This window comes from Gymnoscopelus microlampas, assembly GCF_963454915.1.
Source record: "Gymnoscopelus microlampas genome assembly, chromosome: 20".
NCBI lineage: Eukaryota > Metazoa > Chordata > Actinopteri > Myctophiformes > Myctophidae > Gymnoscopelus > Gymnoscopelus microlampas.
Genome location: NC_139957.1, coordinates 13,589,709 through 13,610,624, shown reverse-complemented (window position 1 = coordinate 13,610,624; position 20,916 = coordinate 13,589,709). Strand labels below are relative to the sequence as shown.

At 42.1% G+C, this 20,916-nt stretch overlaps 2 protein-coding genes across 3 annotated transcripts in view; one reads left to right on the top strand and one right to left on the bottom strand.

Moving 5' to 3' along the window:
* The window catches only part of brf1a (BRF1 general transcription factor IIIB subunit a), a 103,244-nt gene extending 82,328 nt beyond the window's left edge, over nucleotides 1–20,916 (bottom strand). Inside the window, exons 1-4 of one of the 2 annotated variants that reach the window (XM_084044815.1) lie at nucleotides 20,796–20,916; nucleotides 18,199–18,430; nucleotides 10,302–10,382; nucleotides 1,072–1,245 (exon numbers count right to left, since the gene is read on the bottom strand). In XM_084044815.1, coding sequence (XP_083900941.1) covers nucleotides 1,072–1,245; nucleotides 10,302–10,382; nucleotides 18,199–18,385 — 442 coding nt within the window. In that variant the 5' untranslated portion in view covers nucleotides 18,386–18,430; nucleotides 20,796–20,916. Of the gene's footprint in view, nucleotides 1–1,071; nucleotides 1,246–10,301; nucleotides 10,383–18,198; nucleotides 18,431–20,229; nucleotides 20,272–20,795 lie in introns of those variants that run through there. The other variant, XM_084044816.1, reaches the window with a different exon arrangement.
* On the top strand, nucleotides 13,675–14,028 carry LOC311036250 (DNA-directed RNA polymerases I, II, and III subunit RPABC1-like; the record flags this gene model as incomplete). Its single annotated transcript, XM_084044820.1, has 1 exon — nucleotides 13,675–14,028. The coding sequence occupies one exon, from the start codon at nucleotides 13,675–13,677 to the stop codon at nucleotides 14,026–14,028; it is 354 nt and encodes a 117-aa protein (XP_083900946.1).

The following is a 20,916-nucleotide window of genomic DNA, read 5'->3' as shown; positions in this document are numbered from 1 at the left end:
AAACAGTGCTGTGTGTAGGCTGCGTTTCATTAGCTAAAACCTGGCTGAGCTGCACTTCTCTTACATAACAGACCCAGAGTCAGTAATAAACTAAACAATGACACGTTGAGTGCTGTGCAGAACCACAACACACAGGCTCTGGTTAGAGGCATGGTTATAATCACTATGATGCAACTTTCTAACGTCTGAGAGGAACTGAGTGGAGATTATGAAACGCACTGTAACACTGAGAAACAGAAAACACAGGTCGCCCGGCGTTTCATCACTCAAGCCTATTGTAACTAATTAATTGAGTCATTGGATAGGGAATCTAATGATAAAGGATTTTCTATATCTTGACATTATAGATCAAATCTGGATTTATTTCCCTTTTTGATCAACTAAATCGCACTCACTATCAGATTCTGTCTAAATGGTGGACTGGTTTAAAAAAATGTATGTTTAAATACTTAGTTGTGTATGTGTATGTGACACTTTCAAGTGGTTGCTATGTATTCTAGTAGCCAGTCTAAACTATACGTTTCGATGTTTTCTCTATATCCTTATCTTGTTATATTCATACATAAAAGAAGAAAGAGCCACTTTAACTTCTCCCCTGTGTCTACCCTGCACCGTCTCCCTCTCCCCTTCACCTTCCTAAACTATAAAATCCTGAGTGTTCATTTAACCCATTTTGGGCAGGAACCCCTATTTTCTAACTATACCTTTCAGGACGGGAACCCCTTTTGGGGTTCTTGTTGCTATGTACAGTATATAGCAACATACATTTGCTGTCATTTTTGAAAAATATTTGAAGTTTTTCAGAAAATTTAGGTCAGGATTTAGAAGGCGTTTTTTGAATCGGCCTCAGGTCTAGATGGGTTAACTCCTGAGTGTTAAATTTGTTAATTTAACAAATATGACTACGATTTGTACACTCTCAGAGCTACAAATGGAATGGAATTTACAGCTAACCATTTGTATTAGTTTAGAAAATATACAAATGTAAGAGGGTCAGAAAGATGAATAGACAAAGAGACTGAGACAAAGATTAATAGAAAAAAAGTAAAACAAAGTATGCAGTGAGGATACGAGGGGTCCCCTCTGTGCGACAGACCAGGTAGAGACACGCAGCAAGGACGTGGGATGACTTGCGTCCGCAGGTCAGGTGTTTGGACAAGGCCATCTTGTAGAAGTTGTAGGCTGTGTCCAGACAGTGTTGGTTCATCTGCAGCCCACGACCCAACGTGTTGATGTTGCGCTTTGCTGGACAGGGAGACGGAGAGAGACAGGCAGGTCAGTGTATACACACATATTACACACATGCAAATAGACACACACATAAATTATTATTATTACTCACGTGCCTACACACAACACAAGTACTGTAGAAGCCTGCTATTACACACTCAATGCCACACACATACATACGTGTACAGAGTACAGACCTAACTTCTCCCGAGAGATACGTTTCATAGAAATTGCATGAAAACACAGGCACCATATATGTATATGCACATGCACACTAAAGCAGCTTGCAGACACAAACACACACGTTAAGTATGTCATCCGTATATAAATGGGTACAGAAGTAGTATGTCATTACACACACACACACTTCAGATGTAGGCGGAGGGCAGGCAGAGCTAAAGAAAAACAAAGCAGGGTGTATAATTACACCAGGAGAGGTGCAGGTGTGACAGAGTTCATGACCTTCCTCTTAGTCTGACGACCTCAGCTCATAAGCATTCTAATACAGACAAACAGATGTCCTGAAGTCTGAGTTATACTTTGTTATGTGCGGGTGTCGCACATATGCACAACAAACATAGCAGCTCTAGAGGCTGACAACATGTTGCAATGTGACTAGATCTGCTATTTTTGGTGCATGTCACCGGCACACAACAAATAAATCAGGCATTAGGTCAGCCAGGCGGTTCTCAAGCTTTCCTTCAACCTAAATTGTGCCTCTATGTTTTTGTGGCACATTCTGCGATGCCCTCAATCCTTTTTTCTTTTGCCAAGACAATCATACAAAACATTTATTTTAAAAGTATTGATGCAGAAACAGCATTTAGGCTTTGAAGTTGCAAAGGGCAGCTGTGAAAAATAACCAAAATATACCAAAATATACTAATAGTGGAAATACTGTGGCCGATACACTGTTTCACTCCGTTCTAAAAAGAGACCTTGAACCATGAAAGAGCTCTTGTTCAAAAAGGATTATGACTGTCTGTCTCCAGATAACGTTTAGTTTCTTTTACTTTTTCATTAACTAATTATCAAGGATTCAAGGATGTGGCCTGCACAAAATGATTACACAAGCATTTACAGCTGCACCTGTAAGTATGTATTAACTGTGTGTGTGTGTGTGTGTGTGTGTGTGTGTGTGTGTGTGGGGGGTGCCTCATTATGTCCGGGTGATAATCTAGTTAATCGTTCTGCATTAATGGTTTCACATTGGGTTGTCACTGTAGCAATCTCGTACAACTGGACAAAATGATTTTACTAGCAGCTCCAATGGCCAGTTCCCCCTATTCAGTTCTGTCTGACACATAATCTGCATCCTTAGCCCTTAACATCTTATTCATTTGTGTGAACTTCAATTTTATTTAAAGAAAAAGTGGGTAATTAACGACTCCCCTTAGTATTGAGACAGACAGAACGAAGCCAAAGGCTGCAGCATACTTAAAACGACGCCAAGCTTTTTTTTTGGCTTGGGAAGGGCTTGCCAAACCCAACTTGCTATGCTCAGTTCTGAGTTCTTGACGTTAGACCCTGCCCACTCAGTACTATGCCTAGCAAGACCATGCATGGTCCTCTCCACTGACTGAAGCATTGTGTACGCCCTTCACTGAAACCTGCGGTTTTACCACGCTAGGGGTTCGGGCCGCTACACAGCCCTCACATCTTGAGTTCAGGCCGCTACGCAGCCCTCACACCTACGTTGCATCGCCGATCCGACCGATATGTCTGAGTCATAGTGTCGAGGACTTAAGACGTTGTACTGTACCTGTCTGTCTGTGTCCCTTTTGTGCCCATACATGGAGATCTCTGTATCTGTCTGTCTACCTGTGTTCCTTTTATGCCCAAATATGGAGATCTCTGTATGTCAGTCCTTGTCCCTTTCAAGCCCATATATGGAAATCCCATATGTCATCAGTATTACATATATTGGCATGCCTATATATGGACATACCGGTCGGATCGGCGGTTCTGGACAGCCGTATCGGGTTTGTTAATGGTTATGTCTGAGTCAGAGTGACGTGGCCGTGGTCCTGCCTATATATGGGCGAATCAGGTTTGTTTACGGTTATGTCTGAGTCCGAGTGACGTGGCCGTAGTTCGCACTTTGGCAAATTTGCCAGAGGTTTTGCATTTCTTGCAACAGGTATTGTACCTCCCAACATCGTCACAGAAACTTTCTTCAAAAGTGACCTTATTGGTACGTTGCCAACAGATTGTGTAAATAAAACAATATAAATCACGAGCCCATTGCGTGTCTGACCAATCACACAGGATGTTTGGCTAGAGGGTGTTCAGCAAGTTAAATCTGAAAGAAGGTGCAAGAAGTGCCAAACTGAATGTCAAAAAGACACAAGTTTTTTTTTTCTTCTTTTTTTAATTTTTATCCCACAATTTTTGTAACCCCTATTTTTTACACCCAGTGCCAATTGTCTATGTAATCCTGGGCACTTACCTTCCCTCTGCCAACCTAGGGAGGCCAGGGCTGAGCTCATGCCTCCTTCAATGCATGAGAGCCAACTGACCTTCTTATCACCTGACAGGGGAGAGTTTCCCTGGTTGGACGTAGCGCGTGGAACACGTTATTCCAACCAGTTCCTTTCCCCTCCATCAGGCCCGGCTGGCCAGGGGGAGGCAGTATAGTGACCAGGATTACTGCATGTTTTTGTGAGGGTACCTACCCTAGGAGACACGGGGAGAACATGCAAACTCCACACAGAAAGGCCCTTTCGCCAACCCCTCATCAGTGTGGGCACTGATGACGCGGTGGAGAGAACACGCCCCCAGCGCCCACTGCGGGAATCGAACCCAGGACCTTCTAGCTGTGAGGCACAGCCTAAGTTCTTATTACATAATTTTGTTCTTATTGACCTGCCGAAGCAGAACAAAGTTCTTGTTCGGTTTGAGTATGCAGTAGCCTTAACTCTTTAACTTCCAGAGTAAAAGTGTAATAGTGTGACGCTACTGCCAGTGAAAAAGAGTGATATTAGCAGGGGTCATCCGCCAGATTGGGACGTTCACGGCATATTTTGCACCATTACGGTGCGTTCGTCATCGGTGACGAGTGCCTCTAACAGCAGTTATGTGCACCCCTGGATATTACTGTACCTTTAAAAAATCATGGAATACTCGTCAGTGGCAGGCTGCACCTTGGCGGAATCTGACAAGGGAACTCGTCAGTGACAGGCAAAAAGTTAAGAGGGAGACAAAACATGACAGAAGGCACCAGTGGGATTCAAACCCAGACCCACAGAGACTAGGGGCATAACCACAATGACCCTATCTCTGTGCAGCAAACATTTCTAAATTTCTATGTATTCCCATTGGAGATTTGGGAGGGAAGTGTGATGTAATTCTCGGTTGCCCTCCTCCACAGAGAGATTACTTCTGCAAGGCACAGGACATGTTGAGCTGCTGAGGTGGTGGTGGGGTAGGGATCAAACCGACGGGCTTCCAAGTAAAAGGACGGCCTGTCTTTCACTTCTAGACTTCCCAGGTGCCTGCTCATGATAGTGTCATACAGCCCCCCTCTGGTTGTGTCTCTGTTGGCTCTGAATCACAGCATAAACCCCATTCTTGACCCGGCTGATGCAGGACCTCATGCAATACACAGGAAATGCCTACTGAACATTGTAAATTGATCCCACATGTTGTGCCAGTAGCTGATGAGTTAGTCTACTCTACCAAACACTTTGGCATGGAGCAACCCCTCGTTTAGAGCCATTATTCCACTCTGAAAATCTTGATTCATTTGTTAATTTAACTGTACCAGCTACTTTGCCAGGCAACAGTAATATTCAATTCTAAGAGTCTATTTGGATGTTAACTCTTTAACTGCCAGAGTTAAAACATCGTCTATAGCTGCCCTTACCAGCGATTTTGAGCGGTTTTATTAACCTTTGAAAAATCATAGAATATTTATCTCCAGTTATTATCTCTCCATGATCGATCCCCCATCCCTTTAAAAGACGCAACAGAGTCTCGTAGAATCTGGGGGGGGGGGGGAGGGGGCGATTCTCCGTTCCATAGTTGTGAGCAGTTGAATGTAGGTTGTTTTCCCCAAAAAGCATCAGAAACAGAGAAAAGGCCATTTTCCCAAATCGAATAACAAGGAAGAAAGACGATAATACAGAATATCGCGGTAAAATCAAAATACTGGTATTCAAAAATCTATATCGCCCAAGCCTAACACACACGCATACACACACACACACACACAGAGTATGATAGACAACAATAACAGACACAATCAGACACACAGCATGGTGAAACTATTTCCCCAATCATGCAGTCAGACTCAAGAATAGTATTGTATATGCACTCACACACACCAGCCCTCCATATATGACTTTTATCCCATTAGTCAGTGTCTGCTGTGCAGTATGAAGGGATAGACGCCCGCCCGCCCACACACACACACTGTGTGAGTCAACTAAATGATGCTTTGACTCCCCTCAAGCTACAATAAACAGACTTTGATTTAAAAGCTATCATTGGGTGTACCCATGTACCCATGAAACCGTTTGTTTACATCCGGGTCCTCGTTGTGGCTTCTGCAGATTGCCAATAAACGGTAAAAAACGCTGGCACTGGCTGTACCCCGTTTAAAAAAACCTCTGGCACTCAATGTGTCCTCAACAAATGATATTTAAGACCCAAATACATGTCGCAACAATGTATTCCTATATTGAAATTGGCTAATGGGAGTGCGGGCCAGTGGGTGGTAAAACTTCTATTAAACAAGGCCTACGAATCTTTTCACAGAACTCTGTACATTTACTACACTAGCTCTGCTTTTATCATCTTCACTTTCTTAGAGATCGTAGTGAGTAGAGGACTCCTCCCGCAAACACAGCCCCTACTGCTGCACCAGTTACGCCGTCATGTGGACCTCCATCCGCTGCTCCCAAGTCAGTGCCCATAAGAACACTAAAAAGTAGAATCCAGATATTCCCCTGAGCGTGTCGAGCTTTGATGATTCTCATCCTCATGGTGGTGACGGTAGAAGATGTAGGTCAATCCTCCTCCCGCAACTACAGCCCCTAATGCTGCACCAGTTACTCCACCAGGTGGACCACCAATCCTGTCTCCAAGGATAATGCCCGATTCAACACTGTTAGGTAGAATAAGTGCTACGAAAGACATTGTTTCGAGCCTTTGTTGATGATTCTCTTCCTCATGGCGCCCCAACTGCTAGACCAGTTAGAAACCCTACTTTTGCACTTTTGCTACTTTTTGGTGGACCTCCTCCAATCAGTGCTCCGAGGACACAGCCCAATACACTGGAATGGCTATAATAAAGAACATTACTATTATTGTGTTGAGCCTTTGTTGATGATTCTCTTCCTCTTGTCTCTATAATCCTCGTATTGAAAAAATGCTTAAAGGACGACTTCACCCATTTTCAACCTTTCTTCATATAATAGGTCCTCACTAATACTCATGATAAAATGGTAAAAAAAAAATCTACTCTGTCTGTGTCTCAGAGGAGGGCTGTGGACAGTTCAGAAACCCGTCTACCAGTGACATCATCGTTAGGCAGATTTTTTTTTCCCAACAAGATTTAAAAAAATTTATTTAGATTTTTATTAACGCGAGCACAATAGCTTCTATTATTGCATTGCAACTTTCCAGGAATAGAAAGCCTGCAGTTTCTATTAGCTTGGATCCCCCATCGATGATGTCACTGGTAGACGGGTTTCTGAATTGTCCACAGCCCTCCTCTGAGACACAGACTGAGTAGAAACTAGAAAATGTGCTCCACGGAGCACAGGTCTCCGCCAGTACTGTTCCTGATTAATCCTGTCTTACCTATTCATATTACATATTGTCACGTGTCACTTGACCAATGTTAGCTTGGCTGAGACGGACACACACACGGAGGGTAAAACTCTCCTGGCGGAGACAAAAAAATCACACCCCATTCATATTTAGAAACAACAGTGGTCATCACAGTGATGGAAGCTCACTTCAAAAAATATAAATGATTTTTTGAAGTGTGTGGTGATATTTATAGGTTTTTATTTCATCATGCGTCTCGCTAGCCAATCAAAGCATTGGTGACAACATATTGTCACATGTCACGTGAAGCTTGACCAATGATAGCTTGGCTGAGACGGACACACACACGGACGGACGGAGACGAAAACATACTCTCCACCATACTGGCGGGGACAAAACAAGAAAAAGACCAGGAGACCTGGTTGTGCCAGACCTAAGCCGGTGTTGTGTGAAGTCGTGTGAAGTCTAATTCTGAAATCTTTGTGTCTTACGTACACGTAAGATACAAAGTGTCATACCAACCGTATTTATACTTGTGACATAATAGTGATGTCACGACTAGTCTGTGCCTATTTATTCATGCATAAGAAACTTAACCACAACCAGACATACCATGTATGGACAAATTGGTGACAAAGGCTCGTGTAGGCCATACCTTTCAGGTCTGGCAAAAATGGTACAATTTTATCATGAGCATTAGTGAGGACCTATTATATGAAGAAAGGTTGAACATGGGTGAAGTCGTCCTTTAAGGATCAACTGGTTGTCTAACCCTGGGTCAAGACCCGCTGAGATGGTGTCCAAGTAGGAATTAAACCGAGATGCCCTTTGGCAGTAGAGGGAGAAGGAGAACAAGTGGGAACAAATCTGTGGGGGATGAGTACCTGGGTTGTAAGGCCAGCTACCTGTGGGATATGAGTCCCTGAGTTGTAAGGCCAGCTACCTGTGGGATATGAGTCCCTGGGTTGTAAGGCCAGCTAACTATGGGATATGAGTCCCTGAGTTGTAAGGCCAGCTACCTGTGGGATATGAGTCCCTGGGTTGTAAGGCCAGCTAACTATGGGATATGAGTCCCTGGGTTGTAAGGCCAGCTACCTGGGGTTCAATGTCTAATACTGCTGATAGGGCTCCTTGGAATCTGTATTGATGCTTCGTGTCTTAGAGGTAGTTGATGCTCTGGGTATCGCAGATGGAACTGCCTTCGCCTTTAAGTCGTTGGCTGTCATTATGGTGATGTCAGTCATATCCATATATGGAGCCCCCGATGTCAGTCATGCCCAAAGATAGGTTCTAAAGATATGGATGTGAGGCTGGGATGTTTCAGTTATCTCCATATATGGGGTTCCAGGAGAGAGTCTATGATGTCAGACTTGAGTATGTCAATTATCTCCATATATGGGGATGTCTGGATCGGGGAGGGAAGCCGGGCAGGGAGGGTGATATCGGTCATTGCACGTACTCCTACGGGCTGGAGCTGGATTTGGTTCCTAACTATCTATCATTTAGCTGGGGAACTCCCTCAAGGACCCCTGGGGGTCCCCAGACCCCATTTTGAGAACCACTGTCTTACACACTCTCTGTGTGTGCGTGTGTAAGCACAACAGCATCCAAGTTGATTTACTTCTGATCAGTCAAACATTTTTCCTATCACTTGAAACTCTGTTGCCTGATGATAGCTGGGAAGCGTCCCTCGTTTTTATTCCACATTGTAACCAGTGACATCCGTTCTACAGTATAGCATACGTACATGTGTTGTTAGCACTTAGGAGTCATTAGCATGTTCTGTAGCATCAAGTATTGCCAAACAGCACTCAACTACTGATATCTTTGTCAACCAAAACGGTCATGGAGGCTCTGCATTTGCCCAATGCCCATTTAAATGAGCTTTTGAGCTTACACACCTGGAGCAAATAAATTAACGAGCAACACGCATTAAAGGAGGAGTTCACCCAAAAAATGACTTATTTTCTATCAATTACACACCCCATGAAGCCTTGATTTCATGGATTTATTTTTGTTTTTGTGGCATTCCTAAGACAATAATTTGATGACCGTGTGTATTTCCGGTAGGAGACACAAATAATCTACTTTGTGTCTCCTACTGGATACATTATCCGGTAGGAGACGGGAATCAAATTATTAGCTTAGGAATGCGACAAAAACAAAAAATAATCCATGGATTCAAGGCTTCATAGGGTGTGCAATTGATAGAAAATAAGTAATTTTTTGGGTGAACTCCTCCCTTAAGCAGCGCTGACGGACGGGCAACGAGACACGCTCGTCAGCTACAGCTGAGTGAATGAAAGAACTCCGGTCAAATTTGGTCAAATTTAAGACAAATTAAGACCTTATATTCCCTTAAATTTTTAAGGACCCGCGGGAACCCTGGGAAATATACACCACCAAAGCCTAGTTCACCCAAAAATGACATTTTCTATCAGTTACACACCCCATGAAGCCTTGAATTCAAGCAGATCTTTTTTGATAGGAAATAAGTAATTTTGTGGGTGAACTACTCCTTTAAGTTCCTGTGTTACACAGTTACAAAGAATCTTGTAGCTTGGGGAGAATTGTTGTTTACTATCACCTCAGATTTTACTGCATATGCTGCTGCGTCTTTAATACTCATTAAGAAGCACTGGCTAAACTTGGCCTCTGTTGATGCTTTACAGTTAACAAAAGCATGTGGTAGATGACATTGACAAACATTTTCATCATCCTCATTCATCCTGAACCTGAGCTGCTCTTAATTTAGGTTTATTTGGGGGGGATTTATGCAGCGAATTATGTTGTTCTGCCCCAATAATTTGACATTCATTTAGCAATAGTGGGGATTAAATGGACTTGACGTGTGTGGTAATTACTAGCACAATCACCTTTTTTAATCAACTTTCAAATCAAAGAAACATCATGATATGACACAAAAAGAAGGGGCAGCCTTCAAGTTAACACTTTTTTAACAGGTTAGAAATTTCATGCAGACATTGGTTTCATTACACATTCACACAACAGATCATGAAGTGTTACTATATTTTTATCTAATGGTAAAATATGCATTTTTATCTTTGTTTAGTAGCAGACTTGTGAAGTGTATATATCATAGTCTTTGACTCTTTGTCTAAAATATGTTTTGCAGATAAAGGGGTAAGCTTAAAGATGGGTCTTTAGACAATTTAGGCAATTTGGATATGGATTCTACAAACGTTTGAAAAATATTAGCTATCTGTGATACATAAAGCCATTCATGGATATCAACACTTCACAAAGGGAACTGGTGCCCCCTGCTGTTGACTCACCATTCGCCAGTGTCTGGGCTCTGGACTCCCTTCCAGAACCTGTGTAATATCCCTCACCAAACGTAGGATTCTTGCCACCGTCTGGGGACAAGTAAGGGAAGGGTATTAACATCATTTAAAAAAAAACTTACAGGTTACATTCAATCTGTCCATATTAATTTAAAGGACTATACCTGCGCCAATAGGCAGGGGTTGACACTAACGGTTGCCCGACTGCCCGTTGCAAGTAAATAAAACGTTTGGGCAACCTGAAGGCAAACTCCACCTTCAGGTTGCCCGATGGGCAAGTGCATTCCGTATTCATTAAATAATATTGGCTATTTATGAAGAACAATGCTACTTTTTTACAATTAGTAGTTGCACTCATTCTGGTTTTTCAAAGGGACGCCACTCAGCAGTTATCGATTGGATTTAACATTCATTTGTTCTACAAGTGCAAATGTTACGTATCCTTTTATAATGGACAATTACTTTTCGGGCAAGTGGGCATGACCTTTGGGCAAGTAGAACATGACCTGTACTTGCCCATTGGGCAAGTGCCTCTGAGACCTTAGCGTCAACCCCTGATAGGTATCGTTGACTATTTACCAACTTTGGCCATTGTGTGTTTAACAATTCATGGACTTAGGGTGTAAACCCGGTGGTTAAACATACTATCAAAATTTGGTTCCAATTCAGGAAACATTTTGGCCTCAACAAGGCAGGCACGCTCCTCCCACTGGTTGGCAATCGCCTGTTCCCCCCATCACAGAACGATGCAGCTTTTAAGATTTGGCATAGATCTGGTTTGGTGTATTTTGAAGACCTCTTCATTGAGGGTTCATTTGCCTCATTTGTAATGTTACAACAGGACAATGACATCCCGAAAACCCGCTTCTTTAGATACCTGCAGGTGCGCAGTTTTGCTCAGAAACACTTCCCACTCCCTTCCTCACCACCCAAAAATGCTATAAATACAATTCTTGAACTTCATCCTTTGAGGAAAAAGAATATATCAAAAATCTACAATATAATACAGGGCATAAATCCTCCCTCTTTTGACAACACAAAACTGGCGTGGGAGTCAGATCTGGGTGTCACACTCTCGGAGGAAACCTGGTCTGATTGTTTGAGACGTATACACACTACCTCCTTATGTATAAGACACAGCCTTATCCAATTTAAGGTCACACATAGACTTCACTATTCTAATGATAAGTTAGCCAAGATCTACCCTGGCTTTGATGCTGGGTGTCCGAGATGTCAGCACAGACCAGCCACACTTTTCGAAGCGATCTCTTAAATATGTGGTGGAGTGGTGGATCCCTGACCGGTGATTGCAGTCTTTGGAGTGTTTCCAATCGGGGAACGGCTCACAGGTCTCCAAGCAAATGCCGTAGCATTCACTACGCTGCTGGCTCGCAGGCTGATACTTAGACAGTGGAAATCGGAGAAACCTCCCTCATTCCAACAGTGGATCAAAGAGGTACTCTCTATGATACCTTTGGAGAAATTGAAATACAACCGTAGTGGCTCTATCGCTCCAAGGATAGATACATTAAAACCTGGACCCCTTTTATAGAATTTGTTGAAAACATACCTTTCACTTGAATACATACTCCTTATATAATTGACAACACTCAAAAAATCTGGCTCTGATGGCCTCTGGCTGGAGACCTACAGTGTATAGACGGTTGGATGCAAAACTATGTATTTTCGCATTTTTATTTCTATTCCATCGCTCTCAATAGTGGAACTATCCTTAAATTTGACCTGAAAGAAACATCATATTCTGACAAAAAGTTAAACTGTTTTGTTTGTCTGTCTGTTTGTTTGTCTGTCTTTTGTTTTTATATACTTGTCCTTTTCTTTACTGTCCAGTGATTTTTATTAATATTTATTATTTTTTGTTGCCTGTCTTGTCATGACCTTGGGGGGAGGGTGGGGGATTGGGGAAATAAGATGTCGTACATAAGCCAATGTGCTTGTATTTCTATGCAACATATGGAAAAATAAAAATAAAGTGTTTTTAAAAAAAACAATTCATGGACTTTTCAACTTAGTTCATATATCAATCCGTTCTTCTTTCTGTTGTTCAAGACTCGTGTGAGTACGTATGCATGTGATCATCCATGTGTGAAAAAAATACGTATAATTGCCTATTGAAAATGGTGTGTTACGGTATATTCTCTCACATACTGTATATTTTGGTGGTTTAAAATATATTTTCACACAGATTTGTTTCTGTGAGGGTATACTTGCAATAGTTTTTTTTACCAGCGGGATCAATACAGGTTTTATCTCATCTTGGACGCTTTGATGATTTGGGGCCTGGGTTCCATATTGTTCTGATGTGTGTGTGTGCGCGCGCGTGCGTGCGTGCGTGCGTGCCTTGTGTGTCATGTGTTGCATCTCTGCAGGGTGTGGGGGTGTCAGTGCGGTGGCATTAGATCATGTGTCATTTCACGTCATCACACATAAGGAATGTGCGTGCAGTGGCACTGAGCACAATATGATAAATGGCAGACAGAAGTATCAGATCTACAGGTCAGCACCATGATCATAGACCCACAGTTACCCTGAGCACTCTCGACAGAGTCAGGACTGTGGAAGTTGAAGTTAGAGAGATCGGACCTATGCGTGTCCACTTCGTCCAGTGACCCGGATCATTTGGCTTTTTAGACTGCTTGACAAGGACACCCTCGTTTGGTGCCAATTTCCCTAAGAAATCTGGGGCTGCCGTTAAAAAGGCCATTCATGACATTCATATTTGTTTGATATTAGTACGCTATCTTTACTCGGTATTGACGATCAGAGAACTTGGAGGCCAGTCTGATGTCATAGACATAGATCACCATATTTGGGCAAGACTGACATGGAACTGGCTGACATCATAAATGGCATCACAGTGACATCACAAGGAGCGTCGAACCGTACTTAAGACCTGGCCGCACAGTGGAAGAAGCAGTATCGTTTACATATTAAGTGTGCCATCTCTTGTGAAGTTTTCACTGTTTACATAGGCTTCACAATATTAAATCAAAGTTTACATCTCAATCAAGTAGTAGGGTTCAAGGTGATTATGGATGAAAGTTCAAGGAGGTTCAAGGAAATGGGAGATAACGAAGAAGAAACATACAAGCTGTGGAAAATCCGTAAAACAATCATGCAGTTGTGCTATGACAGGGGCTATCTGGTGACCCAGGATGAACTGGACCAGACTCTTGATGAATTTAAGAGTCAGTTCGGAGACAAGCCTAGCGAGGGTCACCCCAAACGGGGCGAACTCACTGTGCTAGTTGCACACAATGATGACCCCACTGACCAGATGTTTGTTTTCTTTGAAGAGGAACAAAAGATTGGCATCAAAATCATCAAGAAGATTTGTCAGAAGATGCAGTCGGAAAACATCATGTGCGCTATCATCGTTACTGAGAAGGGCATGACGCCGTCGGCCAAACAGGCTCTGGTTGACATGGCACCCAAATACACCCTGGAACACTTCCTACAGCAAGAGCTGCTCATCAACATCACAGAGCATGAGCTTGTTCCAGAACACAGCGTCATGACCAAAGAGGAAGTGACTGAACTGCTGGCAAGGTACAAACTCAAGGAGAGTCAGCTACCTAGAATCCAGAGAGTGGACCCTGTGGCTCGCTACTATGGCCTGAAAAGGGGACAGGTAGTAAAGATCATCAGACCTAGTGAGACGGCTGGGCGGTATATTACATACAGACTGGTACAGTGACAGCAAGTTCTTTGTGGTCATAATAAAGGAAACTCGGTACCATACCACCTTTATATTGCTGTTATCTTGTCTGGTCTAGTATTTACGTCTAGTTCTATTTAGATTTTTTCACTTGTAAGTAGCGGCCCGAACGTCTAGCGTGACGTGTCGTTCACTTTGCAGTGCCACCTTACAGGCACCTCACAGTGTGAGAGAGAGTTTTGTGCTCTCCTAAATCCACGCAAGCGTGACGCGTCGTTCACTTTGCAGTGCCACCTTACAGGCACCTCACAGTGTGAGAGAGAGTTTTGTGCTCTCCTAAATCCACGGCAGGCTTTGAAAGTACCCACTGCTGTCGTGAGATTACGTCACACTGGCGTTGTGTCCATATTCGGGACGACCGTCTCATCGTGATGTCACGACCGTGATGTCATGCTGTCGTGAGATGACGTCACACTGGCCACATACAACGTTACAACGTACATACTGACAACCGACATGGCGCAGGATTCAAATTGTATATATATAGATACTTTTGTAAGACTAGAGGTTCGGCCGATCTGACTGATATGCCCATACACAGAGATATGTCATCAGTATATGCCCATATATGGGCATGCCCCCTTTTGTGCCCATATATGGAGCTGACTGATTTGTTTGCTGATGCCATGACGACACATGGAGGTTAGACAACACACTCCATATTTGGCCGTAGCTGCATTGGGAACTCCTTATATGGATATGGCACGGTGGCATGAGCATGAAGTCAGGTCACACCGCACACCGGTCCTCCCTTAAGCCAATTTGAATATAGGATATAAAAAAAATTTAATGACAAAAATAAATGACAAAATTAAAATATCTATAATTTTTGGCTAGACTTCAAGCCATGCTTAAAAATGCATTTTGCTGGCGTCCGCTGGTCTAGCGGTCCAGGCGCATACCACATAAACTGGTAATCCAGCATGAAAGCGTGTCGCGGGTTCGACTCCCGTTCCCGACGACCTTTGCTGTATGTCTCCCCCCCATCTCTCTCCCCATTTCCTGTCAGCCTACTGTCCTGTCCAAATAAAGGCATAAAAGCCCCAAAAATATATTAAAATAAAAAAATCACACCCAGTGTGAAGTGAGCGGTGTTATTTAGAAACAACAGTGGTCATCACAGTGACGGAAGCTCACTTAAAAAAAAAGCATTTTTTTTTAAGTGCGTGGTGCTATTTATATGTTATTAATTTCATCATGCGTCTCGCTAGCCAATCTAAGCAAAGGGTCTGAATAGAGTCAGCCAATCATGGTACAGCGAAAAGGGTGTGAATAGAGTCAGCCAATCACAGTACAGGGAAAGACAAATTTTCACGACGGTCTTGTCCCAAACCCACTTATAGGAGCGGCTACACCGCTCAAAAGCATTTTGCTGGATTACTTATCTTATAGTTGCAAGTCTCTACAAGTTGATCTTTATAAATGAAGTTAATCCAATGGTGTGTTATAAAAAAAAATCAGATACATTCATTGTTAGGGAACATTTACTGAATTTCATGAATTGCTGCAAACCCATTTTGGACAATAAACATTTTTAGGCTAAAGCTCCCTGATGAGGGCGCGGTCCCACCGCACTTTTATTTTACCTATGGGGCGGAATCTGCCAATGCGTTGTCAATGCAAATGCGTGGATTCATGGTCTTGCGCATTTTGTCCATGAATCCATGCATTTGCATTGACAAAGCATTGGCAGATTCCACCCCATAGGTAAAATAAAAGTGGGGTGGGACCATGCCCTAAAGTGGGAAAAGCTGTCATGCTTCTCATACTTGAGGTAAAAACATTAAAACATTAAAGCCTTGTACAATGGGTTAACTTAAACATGGTTAACAATAATAAAAACCTCACCATTTTCAGTAGGGCTGAGACAATAACCACAATTATGTGATACATATTATGGATTCAAGAAATTGTGGTTTCTTAATTTCATTTTTTCCCCTATTTTAAAAATATATTTTTAGGGCTTTTTCTGCCTTTGATAGATGAACAGTTGGCTGACAGGAAATGGGGAGAGAGATGGGGGGTGATGCGCAGCAAAGGTTGTCGGGATCGGGACTCGAACCCGCGACACGCTGCTACGCCAGCCGCCCGGGCCAATTTAATTTCTTTTTTTGCTGGTCTCACAAACCAACCATTGGACCAATCAGCGCCAAATATCTTGTGCACACTGCCAGTAGGTGAAGGAAGTACCTATTTTCTTTTTATATTGCTTGATAATAAAATGTTATCATTATTATGGTAGTCAAAATTGATTGAAATCTTGCCCAAATATAGAGTAATACGTCACAGATGCGTCATAGAAGACTGACCACATGCAGACCGAGATTCACATGGGAGCCATGCTGTTATTAGACCCTGTCTTTTTTGTTTTTACTTCTATGCAGTATGTACGTCATAGTTAACACTGCACTCTAGTGGCAGGACAGAGAATCTTCAATCACAAAGGCCCTCTCAAGCCCTCTCTGGTCAGAGTCTTGTTCATGCTCAGCGAAATGAACGTGTCAGTCTGAAGGTCGGGGCTAATCATGAAGTCAATGTTGTGAATACAGATAAGTGGCTTTGGGGGCAGATACCTGTGTTGTGCACGTGCATATTAGAAAAAAGCAGTTGTTGAACGCTATAAGCTTGAAATGTCACATGTTGGTGACCTTTGTTTGTTGTGTCATTTTCTTTCTCACTCCCATAACCACTTAAACCCTATATACTTGGTTGACCGGGGGCCCCCAGGACTCTATATTAGTTACGCTATTATTTCCTTTACACCAAATCCCTTTGCAAAAAATAGATCTTAAAGCTCACAACGCTTCCCAATGCAACCTACAGTCACGTCCAGCCGCAACGCATTGTGTCGGTTAGTATGTTTGTATATCTGCTATTTTAGTCGAAGTGGTTAAATCTAATTCATACTCCCTATGATAGTACCACTTGCCAACAAAAGACGATCTACAAGCTCACAAAGCATCGGATCTTGCAGATCGGCTCCTGTCGGTGAATAACACCGTCGTACGACATAGTATGAATTAAGCTTTAGTCTTTATGTTCTCCGTCTCCTTCATATTGCTTTCCACTGTATACTCTATTACAGAAGAAATACCAATAAGAAAAAAAGACCACATCAGAAGGTAAATGTTATGAATGGAGGAAAAAGTGCCTTCAAAGCATAAACCTGAGTCGTGCAATTAACAAGAACGTCAGCAAGAAAAGCTTATCTGCTTCATGGAATATTTAGTAGATCCTTCAGAAAGCTATTACATGTTCATTCTCTCTGAGTTCCGGGTCTCTGTTTTAATAACGGAGTCAAGGCAGTCTGCCAGCATTCTGTCCAAGCAATTTGTTACCAAATGGACCACAACCAAAATAAATCTGTTAAACTTTTGTCATCCTTGGAGGATTTTAATACAATTTATTATGGGCGCTGGACCTCATTTTGAACACAATGTCTTATGCTATATTCTGCTTCTGGTAACACTAATAATTGGTGGGTTTTTTTTGTGACAAAGTAGAGCATCAAGACTAGACCCAAGAGTCAGAAAAGAGACGTTTTGACCCGGATTCCAAGCCAGGATGTTATATGTGTGGTCAGCACCATTGGTAGAACGCAACTAAGTACATTTACTCAACTCAAGTACTTTTCCATTTTGAGGCACTTCTGTACTTGAGTATTTCCATTTATTGCTATACTTTATAGCCACTTGGAGGCAAATAATGTACTTTTTACTCAACTACATTTTTTTCATAGCTTTAGTTCTGCAGACTTAAAATTTGAATACAAAACTAATTAATTGAGAGGTTAAGCACATAAAGTAATACAAATCAGCCCCACACCTTCATCAGCTGCAACATTAAACAAAACATCTATGCATTACTAATTACAATCAATATTATGATTGTGAAATAGGCCATTCTGCATGTGTGCTTCTCACGTAACATTTTGAACACAGGACTTGTAGCAGAGTATTTTTATGTTGTGGTAAGGATAATGTTAGGGACCAGCCAGGCAGCCCTTGCTACACCGGACCCCATACGCTGGACTGCTGGTACGTACAGTATATCTCAGTTTTTGTCTCCATCCACTGATTATGGTCTACTCTTAATTACAAATACCATAAAAGCATGTAGCCTATAATCATCAGTCACTCACTCACTCACCATCTCTGGAGACAAACTGTCCTACAGCCTGAGATGCTCCGCCTCCACCTGACTCCATAAACTGAACCTCGGAGACGATGATATTGTCCTCCAGGACAGAGCCGCAGCCCATACAGACGGCATCTCCCCTGGATTGGTCCACATCGATGTCTGAACTCCCACAGTTCTTACACAGCCTGGAGCTCATGGTGATGCCCTCGACAGCTGCTGACGCTCAGTCACACCACAGAGGCTGAGGGGAAACATGAATGAATCAATGACAAAGGTCTGCACAGTACAGTGGTGCCAAACAAGGGTGTTCCGTTAGGAGGATGTCAAGGGCCTGACTAGGGCTGGGCAATAGATATTGTCTGGGATTTTGGATTTTGTAATAGCATGCGTGATATGGAATAAGTGTGGTCTTTTCCTGGTTTTTAATAACGTAGAAAATATTTTCTTTTTTTTTAAACAGCTGAAATAGCCTGTCAGGCATAGTGTGATATTTGATTTTTACACATCACCTTAGGTCTGACACCAACCCTCATAGATACACATTCAAATGCAGAAGTCTGGATTGAGAATTCCCCACCCCAAGATTAGGTGCAATTTAAAATGCATCTCCAGTCCCATAAAAAAAATGTCTTCATAAATATTGAAGCTCAAGTAATATACAGTATGTTATCATGGGAGGAAGCACACAAGGCGTATCATCTCTGTCGGGTGGAAACCGTATATGTCCAAAACTGTTACTTTTCAGGATTCAAATTCAAAAATGAAAGAAAATAGCAAATCTACAAGCTCAAAATGCGTCGAGCGTGTGGATCTGCTGCTTTTGATGCTTGTGTGAAGCAGGTGGGGGGTTCATTTATATAAAAACACATAAAGAATATGGAGGTTTTTCTGCCAAACAGCAACTTTATGATTCTTCAATGTTTTCATCCGGGAGTTTATGGTTGCATTTTCTGATGGGAGATTATAGTTCTCCCTATTTGCTTTGTAGGGGATTGCAATAAAGTGTTAGGTGGTGGTGGTTAATGCAAATACGTTCTGAATCATCATCTGTACTCTGCATAAATTGCAAAAGGTGAATGTAACCTCATGCGGAATTCATTATTCAGACCCTGAAGTCTGATACTAAGTATATGTAGGTATACAGTACAGTATATGAATGCATATGTAGATATGTAAATGAATCTAAGAATGTAATGATGACACATGACATCTTGTATGCAATCAATCAGGGACAGTGTGACAGCACACCGGCCGGCTACAAACAGTGATGGAAGAAGTACTAAAGATGTTTACTTCAGTAAAAGTATCAATACCACAATGTAAAAATACTCTGTTCCAAGTAAAAGTTCAGTATTCAAAATGTACTTGAGTAAAAGTACAAAAGTATTGGCATCAAAGTGTACTAAAGTAAAAGTATTCATTGTGCAGAATGTCCCATTTCAAGTTTTCAAAATGTATAAAATCTTTCGAAAATAGTAGATCTAAGCTCACAACAGGTCATGTCTGTTGTGAGCTTGTAGATCGGCTATTTTCAAACAGCCTAAATATAGTAGTATGATGCTTAAGTGGTTAATTGATGTTTAGTATTAATAATCTAAATCTACAAAGTAACTAGAAACTACAGTTACCAAATAGTAGTAGTAGATTAAAAGTACAATATTTGCCTCTCAGATGTATAGTGGAGTAGAAAAGTACAGACACTCGTAAATACTCCAGTAAAGTAAAGAATACCTCAAAATTATACTTAAGTACAGTACTTGAGTAAATGTACTTAGTTACTTTACACCACTGGTGACCGCACACCAGCCGGCTACTATAATATCACTTCACCTCTACATTACAGCTGGCTAGCTACGTGGCAACCCTCTGCAGCCCACCGGCACAGAATAAGCCCACCAGACTAAACGGTTACACTACGTTATTTTACCAGCTAACAAGACAAGACTCAAATACTGAGAGGTCTTGTGAACATCAGGTTCCTGGTGAGGTGTAAACTGAACTAAAGGTTTACGGGGAGAAAGCAAATGTAAAGCAGCAAACCTGTTTGGGGTTTTTACACATGGAGAGTTGGAAACCCACACGGCTGATGATAGCTGACCCGGCAAGACTAAGCTAAAGCTATAGCCAAGGCGGTGTTACATCGGAATTGGTGACCCACCGAATGCTGTTGACACCAGACCGTTTCTCCAGAGAGGTCGCTGTTGTGCAATTGCCTTGCAAAGTAATTTGAAAAGGGTTTGTGTTTTTTTTAATTGCCGTCAGTTTATAAAAACGATTTTTGTTTTATTCATATGAACCACCTCAACTTGCTAGGACGAGTAATTAAGAGAAACATTAATTCTACCGTTTCAACGAATATAGAAGTATACGCACTGTGATCTGATTCAATGCTTTGATTCGATGTAATAGCACAACTGCGACCTCTAGCGTCACACAAATGTATGGGTAACCGAATTCTTTGTAACCTACTAGCCGGTGATAGGTATTTAAATCCATACTGATTGACAACTGGCCTGATGCAATGAGCTATGTCTGAATGAAATAACCAGTTAAATCGACAATATTCTACAGATTGACTGATTGCTGTTACAGTAGCCTGTACATACCAAGGATAAACAGTTGTTGTTGCTGGTGGTGACCACGCTTGCTTGCCGGCACCTTGGACCGCGTGTCAGCTTCTTCTCACAAACACAGTCCAACTCTTTTTTATAGCAATGCTAATTTTTA